Raw genomic sequence first — 10,000 nt, 5'->3', positions numbered from 1 at the left:
AAGGAAAAAGAACACATCCAATGAACATTCAAAGCAACATCCTATTAGTGAACATCCTAAAGTGAACATGAAAATCCCATTCTTGGCAGTGTGACACAGCTCACCACAGTGCACAGTGTACACAAAAAAATGTATTGATGCGTCTTTTGGTTACTTATTACCTCATTTGTTATTTATTGCTATATTACTTTGCTAGTGCAATGTAATGTAATGTAATGTAATGTACGTAATGCTATGAATTGAAGAGTTCAGATGCAAAACCCCCTAACTCCATTTCTGAAGACCTGCACTTCTATATTTTTAGAGAACCCCGTTGTTGGTTTGGTTTACATTCATGTACTTGATAATACATATCATATAAATAGTTAAATTACATTAATACAATTAAAAAATATGCACTTTTGATAGCTTTGTATTAAATAAAAATGAATTAAGATTATTTTCTGAAAAGTCACTTATGGGGTTTTGCATCTGAACTCTTCAATTATTACTTGTTACACTTTGTTATTGGTACTTCCTTGCACTTTGATGCCTGTTCTGCTGATATCCTGCACTGTGTATGTGTACATCTTTGCATGGAATAGTGAAAAATGTGATTAAATTTAGGGTCACACCCATGGTGTGTGTGTGTGCGTGTGTGTGTGTGTGTGTGTGTGTGTGTGTGTGTGTGTGTGTGTGTGTGTGTGTGTGTGTGTGTGTGTGTGTGTGTGTGTGTGTGTGTGTGTGTGTGTGTGTGTGTGTGTGTGTGTGTGTGTGTGTGTGTGCGCGCATGCGAAATAAAGACAGAGGATGAGCGCTACCGACACACTTACATGGAGAAAGAGGCAAGGATGGTGTTCTCAACCCGGACAGGAACAGCTACTGGCTCCAAGTCTGACTGAAAACTCAAGCTGTGAACAAAACAAATTATATTAATGCACTAGCCTAGCGCAGCCAGACCCGTACAGCAAAAAGCTGTACCAGGGTCTAGGAGGGCTGGGCAGCAGTGTGGGCGGGATAAACGGTTGCTTCAGCACTCAACGTCACGCAATTGGATGGCAAACAACCAATCCATTCCCCACACACTTCTGTGTAACGTCACAGCTGTCTTTCAAAACGTACACGCCCCTTTGTAGTTGAAGCGGCAACTTCGAGCCGTCGTAGCAGTGAATTCGTGTGATGACCACAGCCACAAACAAGTGTCCTAATAAATCGAGTTTTCACTTATACAGTTCAAAAATGCATCGTTTTCAACCACATGGCCCTCCTTGATCAATCAGCGAAATGTCGAGCAATTTGGGGCTTGTTAAATGGTTATATTTATGATTGTTGTCAACATGGCATGTTCGGTGTTAGCTAGCTAGCTGTATACCCATAACTAATACATGGCTAGCCGCTAGCTCGGTAGTCTAGGTGTCATTCCCATCTATTTAGTAAGCGACTTACAGACTTTCAAAGCTCCCAAATGTCTCGTTTTTAATGACATGGATCTTATTAGAATTTGGGGCAGGCATATAATACAAGGCTGGATACCTAGCTCTGCTATTGACGACAGGTTAGCTAGCCACAGCGAGGGCCTCTTTGTAGGTGAAGCGGCAACTTCCAGCCGTCGTAGCAGTGAATTCGTGTGATGACCACAGCCACAAACAAGTTTCCTAATAAATCGTGTTTTCACTTATACAGTTCAAAAATGCCTCGTTTTCAACCACATGGCCCTCCTTGATCAATCAGCAAAATGTCGAGCAATTTGGGGCTTGTTAAATGGTTATATTTATGATTGTTGTCAACATGGCATGTTCGGCGTTAGCTAGCTAGCTGTATACCCATAACTTTCCCTGATTGTCGCTCCCAACGCAGGACGCTCCCCGGTCAGCTCGCTCCCACTAGCCAGACTATCGATCCCACCGCCATATAACGGAGCTAGTTATCTTTTTGATGTTAGTTTTTTGTTTCTAACCCTAGTTTTTTGTTTCTAAGCCTAACCCTAACCTAACCCTAACCTGGATACCTAGCTCTGTGTTGTTGACGACAGGTTAGCTAGCCACTAGCTTGGTAGACTTGGTGTCATTCCCATCTATTTAGTAAGCTACTGAAAGACATCCAAAGCTCCCAAATGTCTCGTTTTTAATGGCATGTGTCTTATTAGAAATTGGGGCAGCAATTTCATTCTACACCTACAGTAGTGGTCTGATATTAGCGTGTGACTATGTTCTGTAAAATGCTCAAGCTTACCGAGTCGAGTTTAAAACATCGAATGATCAAATGGTAGCGTTAATGTGTTGAGATCTATTTGTGTCCCATAAGTTCATGGTGTATTATTACATCAATCCATGTCAGCCACGAAATGTATTATCATCCAGGCTTTTTAAATTAAGTAAACACTTTCGTGCAGTACATAGCACGGACGGACACCATGCTTCATCTTAGAAAGTTTCCTGTTTACTAGGTAGCCCGGCCCCCTCGCGATTTGATTGGCCCTGTCATCGGATAACTTTCAGCCTCGCAAAACGACCGGGGTCCGCTAGACTGCCCCCGGGAGCAAATTCAATTTGCGGTCGCTAGGGGCGTCTAGATTTCTAGGCTATTAATGCACCATTAATATGCCACATTTGTGTGTAATGTAAAAGAAATTATTGATTGATGCTTTGAGCTGTGTAATAATATGTTCAATGTTCAATAGTGTGTGTGTGTGTGTGTGTCTCGTCAAGCACTGAGCATGAAGATAATATCCCTGCTTACACGCTCACACATGCGTTACCAGCACATGAGGCTGAGACGCACTGGCACGCAAGACATACACCACAGTATGCCGCGTGTGTGTGTGTGTGTGTGTGTATGTGTGTGTGTGTGTGTGTGTGTGTGTGTGTGTGTGTCTCACTCACGTGTCTAGCTGAAGCAGGTATTCAAGCTTCTCTGTGAAGAGGTTGATCCCTGCCGTCTCAAATATGACCGACAATTCTACCTGTACAGACAAAGGAGAGGAGTTACTCATGATACACACGCACTCATGCACTCACGCACTCACGCACACACACACACACACAAACACACACACACACACACACACACACACACACACACACACACACACACACACACACACACACACACACACACACACACACACACACACACACACACACACACACACACACATGCACAAACAGGCACACAAACTCATACACACACACACACACACACACACACACACACACACACACACACACATACACACACACACACACACACGCACGCACACACACACACACACACACACACACACACACACAAACACACAGAGTTTTACCTTCTCGTTACTCCTTACTGGATTACCCAGCTCACAGATGTAGGATGTCAAGGAGTTCGGGTCTGCTTCACAATCAACATGGTCCTACACACACACACACACACACACACACACACACACACACACACACACACACACACACACACACACACACACACACACACACACACACACACACACACACACACACACACACACACACACACACACCGTGAGAGAGACATAATGGTAAGATACAAATGTTGTGAAACTTGTTGCAGAAGTACTGTGGTCATGTTGAGCAGGCCCGTTGACAGGAGGGGACAAATGGGCTCAAGGCCAGGGCCCAGGAAAAGGGGAGGGGCGGAATTTGGTCCTCAATACATTGTACAGTATGTATTGCATAGGGGAGGCCTTTCAGACGATTTCGTCTCGGGCTTGGTCAAAGCTATGAGCTGCCATGCTATTGTGTAAATGCATTACCCATCTCAACAAAAGCAATAAGAGTTACTGTACATCAACATTTACAAAAAAAACATGCAAAAGCCTGTTAAAATAATATAATATAAAATACATTATTATTATAATATAATAAAATAAAAGAATCCTTCAAGTTCATTTGAAATACAGTAATTCAGGTTGGGCATTTCCACTAGCGTGCATACTGTACACACACCATAAGTTGACGCAACTGAATTGAATTGAATCAAGTCATCTTTTTGCTTTGATTGAGTTCAGTTATAATACTATTATATTATAATGTTATTACACTGCAAATAACTCTTAAGTTGCTTTGGATAAAGCAGTTAGCTAAGTGTAGCCTTGGGGTAGCCGTGGCACAGCGGTTACGGAGTTGGTCTTTCAATTGGGAGGTTGTCAGTTCAAATCCCACCAGACCCCCTCCCTCCCTACACCTACATCCATGGCTGAAATGCCCTTGAGCAAAGGCACCTAACCCCACAGTGCCCCAGGGACTGTAACCAATACCCTGTACTGTACCTGTACTGTAACCGTAACTGTAACTGCATTGGACTGTAAGTCGCTTTGGATAAAAAAAGCGTCAACTAAGTGTAATGTAATGTTAAGTGTAATGTAATGTATTTATTACCGCGCGTATGCCGGAGTAGAGCAGCGAGGGGGGGAAGGTGATGTTGAGTTTGGCCTGGTGGGCGTCCTCGGCCTCGCGGCCCCCCTCCGGGTAGTTGGTCACCACCACCTGCAGCACCACCTTCTTCACGTTGCTGTTGAACTCCATCACCTGCTCACTGCCATCCCTACACAGACAAGGACAGAGGCGCTCGCATTACTGTTGAACTCCCATCACCTGCTCACTGACATCAGTGCTGCCAGATGTGTCTGATCAAATCCCGCCCAAAAGGTGCTTAAAAAAACGCCAAGAGGCGCTAAATTCCGCCCAATTTCAACAAATTGCATTGATTTCTATGTGCATAAAACTGCAGGAAAAAAACACGCCAAATGGCCGATTTTTTCCCATTTTTACCCGCAGACGGCCATCCCAAGTAGCCCAATTGTGCGGGTAACCGCCCAATCTGGCAACATTGACTGCCATCCCTACACAGACACAGGCAGAGACTCTTACTTGCAGTGTTGAAGCAACACTACAAAGTGTACTGTGTATCCCGTATGTTAGTACATTGTTTCTTAACCTGGGGTCTCTGTGCATGTGTGTGTGTGTGTGTGTGTGTGTGTGTGTGTGTGTGTGTGTGTGTGTGTCTGTGTGTCTGTGTGTGTCTGTGTGCGTGTGAGTGTGTGTGTGAGTGTGTGAGTGTGTGTGTGTGTGTGTGTGTGTGAGTGAGTGAGTGAGTGAGTGAGTGAGTGAGTGAGTGAGTGAGTGAGTGAGTGAGTGAGTGAGTGAGTGAGTGTGTGTGTGTGTGTGTGTGTGTGTGTGTGTGTGTGTGTGTGTGTGTGTGTGTGTGTGTGTGTGTGTGTGTGTGTGTGTGTGTGTGTGTGTGTGTGTGTGTGCGCATGCATGTGTGTGTGTGTGCGATTCCGTGTGCATGCGTGAGTGTGTGCTCGTACCGTGGGAAAGGGCGGAAATTCTCATCGGCGACTGTGGCCGTCAGTTGCAAGTTGCTTGTGCAGCGATTGTCGGCGCCACAATCTTTCTGGAAGTTGATCTGGGTGGAGAAGAGAAGAGAGGAGAACTTGAGTGTAGAGCTCTATGGATCTTTCTGTCAGTCTGCATATTACATTACAAAAAATTTAGCTGACGCTTCTATCCAAAGCGACTTACACTTATTTAGGTTCAGGGTTTTGGTTACAGGCTGTGGAGCATTGTGGGGTTAGGTGCCTTGCTCAAGGGCACTTCAGCCATGGATGATGATGCTGGTAAGGGTGGGATTTGAACCTGCAACCCTCTGATATAAAGACCAGCGCTCTAACCACTGAGCCATGGCTGCTCCATGGCAGCCCCGTGGCTACATATGTTTGGGGAATTTTTACTGATGTAAAAGCAATCACAACGAATTCATGAACAGAATTAATGGCTGACTGTAGAAAAAAAAATCTAAAACCTAAAAGCTAAAAATCTACACTGGCATAAAATTAATGTCTTGCTAGTGCTGTCCCTTTCTCAATGTTTTTCATGCCAACGTGATCAAGTTTGCTGAAGTACATCGTTAAGGGTTAGGGTTTCGAATCCCACCCTTACCAGTACGAAGAATGCACTGGACTGTATGTCCTTACAACTTCACCCATAGCGGAGGCGCCCTTGAATCACTTTGAAATGTAATGTTTTTCTTTCTTTTTTATTACTTTTGATAGGATAGTGAAGAGACAAATGAGTGGGGAGAGAGAGATGTGGAAGGATCGGCAAATGACCTGGGCCGGAATCAAACCCGGGTCACCGACATAACCACTAGAGCCACGGTAGGGCTGCAAGTTTTTTGTGAAAAAAATAGTAGTAGAATAGGAAGTGGACCGACCTCAGTCTTCTCCGTGCGGATCTGCTTGTTGCTGAGGATGGGGAAGGCGTCCAGGTTCTGTAGTGACTTGCGGACCTTGGCCTTCTGCTCATGCAGGGAGATGTTCAGGGAGAACACCACCGGTGGAAGCTTGTCCACCACAGGCTCCTAGAGAGAAGACGAGTACATGTGTTTTGTTAGTTTGCAGACACTTTCATTCAAAGCAGCTTACAAAAACATGCATAGCAAGTACAGCGTGCGGAGGAAACAGAGTACTGCAGTAAACAAGAAATTCAGAGCAAAAGAAAATGCAACAGCAAACAAATTGAGCGAGACCTACAGAGAATGCAAGCAGGACAAAGTACAAGTGCATTATAGTGGATGATAAATGTAATTTTCCCTTAACAATTTCAAACAACAATAGATATTATTATGAGTGAGAAGCCAAAGACAAAGTTTTTTGAATTGTGAACAAAAATTTGAATTGTGTCATATTGTGGGAAAGAGTTTGGAAAAGACTGGAAGAAGAAGAAGAAGAAGAAGAAGAAGAAGAAGAAGAAGAAGAAGAAGAAGAAGAAGAAGAAGAAGAAGAAGAAGAAGAAGAAGAAGAAGAAGGAGGAGGAGGTGGAAGAGGAAGAGGAAGAGGAAGAGGAAGAGGAAGAGATGGAGAAGAAAGTCAAAAGAAGGTGTGTCTCACTATGACGCTGAGTCCGTACTCCTCACAGACGCGTGATGAGAGGGACACCTTGCCGTCTGGGATGGTGTCCTTCCCATTTTTCACGAAGCGCACACGCGGGAGCCTGCGCTCAGCATCCGCCTCCAGAACATAGTTTACAGCTGGGAGAGGAGAGAGGAGGGCACAGATGATAGCTTTAACCATTTTATGAGTCTCTATTATAACCCTATTGTCACCAAAATGATAATGACCATGTCTTAATTTCAATATGCTGCTGTGTTGCTCACACTACCCTTGACCTGTCAGTACCCGGTGATGCTGCATTTTTTTGGCTCAGCCCTTTCCGAGATATGAGCTATTCTAATGGGGGCAGCTTATGTTTATATTTTTTTTAAAATTAACATAGGCCTACTCCAAATATTTTCCCAAAAGGTATCGCTGTTTGCTAGTTGTCTGCTGATGCTGCAGAACCTTTTGGATGTTTTTGGGAATAAATGATTTTTTTTTTTTAATGTAAACACCTGCCCCCATAACAATGACCAGGATCTCGGAAAAGGCTGAAGTAAAAAAAAACTCAGTGTGAGCATTACAACGGCATGTTGAAATTGTATGAAGTCATCTTTTAACCCCTTAGCGCAGAGCCCATGTTATATCCTTACTGTCACCAAACTTGTAATGGCTATGTCTTAATCTATTATTTGAGGCTCTCAGTAATGTCATAGCAATGCTGTTATGATGTAGTTGAGTATTTTCAGCAGTAAGTAGTGAATAGGCCTGCACCATCTGCAGAAAGAGGCTACCGCTCTCAGTCCTTTAACCCTTTCATGCATGAGTCTCTATTATAACCCCATTGTCACCAAAATGGTAATGATCCTGTCTTAATATGTTACTTAATACAATAGCAAAATAATGTAATTATCATGCAGTTACACTTTTTCAAATAGTGAGTGGGATCACTGGCAATCCCATCTGTATGAAATAGCTACAGTGGGACTTTTTTTTAACCATTTTTGAGTGCCTGTTATAACATTATTTCCACAAATGGTATGAGATGGTTATCACTAAGTCTTAATATGTTGCTTAAGACCTACAGTATATATCATAACACTGTTCTTATTATATAATTGAGAGGCTATGTATTTGCCTTCAGTATAAAAAGCAGTTATGCATAGAGACCCGGGTTCAAGTCCAGCCTGGGTCATTTCCCAATCCCACCCCATCTCTCTCACCCACTGATTTCCTGTCCAGATTCTTCACTACTCTCTCATAAGACAGTTAAAAAAAAATAATAACATCACTTCCTTTTGTAATGCATTACCTCCTTATTGTTTGCCATGCATCTCTGCTCTTCATTTATGACGTGTGTATGTGCAGTGAGTACATACCCTTTCTTTTCAATTACGTTGAGACATCTATGATATATTCGATGCACTTTATAAACAAACTTGATCCCAAAATGACTAATCTATTCTAAATGAATAATCTAGAATTGTTTCGATTGGTTGAAATGCATGCCACTCACTGATGTCCCGCTTGAAGTCCTTCTTTCCATTGCTGAGGGTGAACGAGAAACACACCTTCACCTTTATGCTGTACATGGAAGAGATGGAGAGAGTATAGTCACTTATGCACAATACATGTCTTATACATTGTACAAATACATAATAATATTGGGGCAGTCATGGCATAACGGTTAAGGCCATGGGCTTTAGATCATAGCGTTGCAGGTTTGAATCCCAAGCTTACCTCTCCTTACGCATACACCTGTCCCATACATGACTGAAGTGCCCTGGAGCAAAGCACCTAACCCCACATTGTTCCAGGGACTGTTACCAATACCCTGTAAATAACTGTAAGTTGCTTTGGATAAAAGTGTCAGCTAAGTGTACAGGCAAAATAAGTGTAATATAATATGAAGATTCGGCAAAGAACCCTCCATTGATTTGTGGGAAACCCAGAGGTTCCCAGAGGAAGAGATCTTAAAGGTTCTCTGGTGACCTTTTGGAAAATCTTGGGGTTAGTTCTTCCAATCACCTAGAGCAGTGTTTCCCAACCAGGGGTACGTGTACCACTAGGGGTACGCGAGCACACTACAGGGGGTACTTGGAAAAATGAAATTTTAACAAATATATGGAGATTAGTTACATTTGGATGGAGAAAGCGATATAGAACTTGACTTAGGGGGTACTCATGGCACAACGAAAAGGCTTGGGGGTACACAAGACAAAAAAGGTTGGGAAACACTGACCTAGATGTTCACCAGACAACCTTTAGGGGTCCCCCCACAATGGCAACTGATGATTATTCAAGGAAGCTTGCAATTTTTAAAGTGTAGTGTACTATAGGCTTACAGTATAGTCACTAAATGTGTCATTTTTTGTCACTGTTGTTGTTTTTAGACTGCAAATGAGCAGCATATCTACATGTGCACATTGATTCGAGTTTATATCACAATAAATGTGAATTTTGTGTAGTTTGACAGTCAATCTCTGTCTGTGAAGATAAACTTACCAAGGGTCTCCACACTGGCTGGGGTCAACAATCTTTGGCTCCACATCGAACTCTGTGGACAAATGGACCACTGGACGTGCTCTGAAAAACATGAGGCAGCATTAGGTGTTTAAACACATTGTCTAATGCTTACAAAAAGGGTTTTTATCTTGTGTGCACAGAATGGGTACATCATCCAAAACCTGAGCATTCTCACAAAGATATAAACAAAATAATCCTTCTGTTGTGTGCGTGTGTGTGCGCGTGTGTGTGTGTGTGTTTGTGTGTAGGTATTTTTGTGTGTGTGTGTGTGTGTGTGTGTGTGTGTGTGTGTGTGTGTGTGTGTGTGTGTGTGTGTGTGTCTGTGTGTGTGTGTGTGTGTGTGTGTGTGTGTGTGTGTGTGTGTGTGTGTATGTGTGTGTGTGTGAGAGAGAGTGTGTGTGTGTGTGTGTGTGTGTGTGTGTGTGTGTGTGTGTGTGTGTGTGTGTGTGTGTGTGTGTGTGTGTGTGTGTGTGTGTGTGTGTGTGTGTGTGTGTGTGTGTGTGTGTGTGTGTGTGTTATCATTTTCTTTCAGTTGTCTTCTGTTTGGTCCAGCACCTGTGCTACTGACGTGCGTGCATTCTCTGAATTTCTGGGCATTACTGA

The 10,000-nt window shown here is 43.2% G+C and overlaps 1 protein-coding gene across 1 annotated transcript in view; it reads right to left on the bottom strand.

Moving 5' to 3' along the window:
- itga3b (integrin, alpha 3b) overlaps window positions 1-10,000 on the bottom strand; it is an 83,961-nt gene that overhangs the window by 6,383 nt on the left and 67,578 nt on the right. The window contains exons 10-18 of the mRNA XM_063220621.1: window positions 9,377-9,457; window positions 8,388-8,455; window positions 6,887-7,026; window positions 6,211-6,357; window positions 5,306-5,403; window positions 4,374-4,539; window positions 3,287-3,370; window positions 2,862-2,941; window positions 813-890 (exon numbers count right to left, since the gene is read on the bottom strand). Coding sequence (XP_063076691.1) covers window positions 813-890; window positions 2,862-2,941; window positions 3,287-3,370; window positions 4,374-4,539; window positions 5,306-5,403; window positions 6,211-6,357; window positions 6,887-7,026; window positions 8,388-8,455; window positions 9,377-9,457 — 942 coding nt within the window. The remainder of the gene's footprint in view (window positions 1-812; window positions 891-2,861; window positions 2,942-3,286; window positions 3,371-4,373; window positions 4,540-5,305; window positions 5,404-6,210; window positions 6,358-6,886; window positions 7,027-8,387; window positions 8,456-9,376; window positions 9,458-10,000) is intronic.

Source organism: Engraulis encrasicolus, chromosome 17, assembly GCF_034702125.1.
Source record: "Engraulis encrasicolus isolate BLACKSEA-1 chromosome 17, IST_EnEncr_1.0, whole genome shotgun sequence".
NCBI lineage: Eukaryota > Metazoa > Chordata > Actinopteri > Clupeiformes > Engraulidae > Engraulis > Engraulis encrasicolus.
This window is presented reverse-complemented; position numbering and strand designations above follow the sequence as displayed.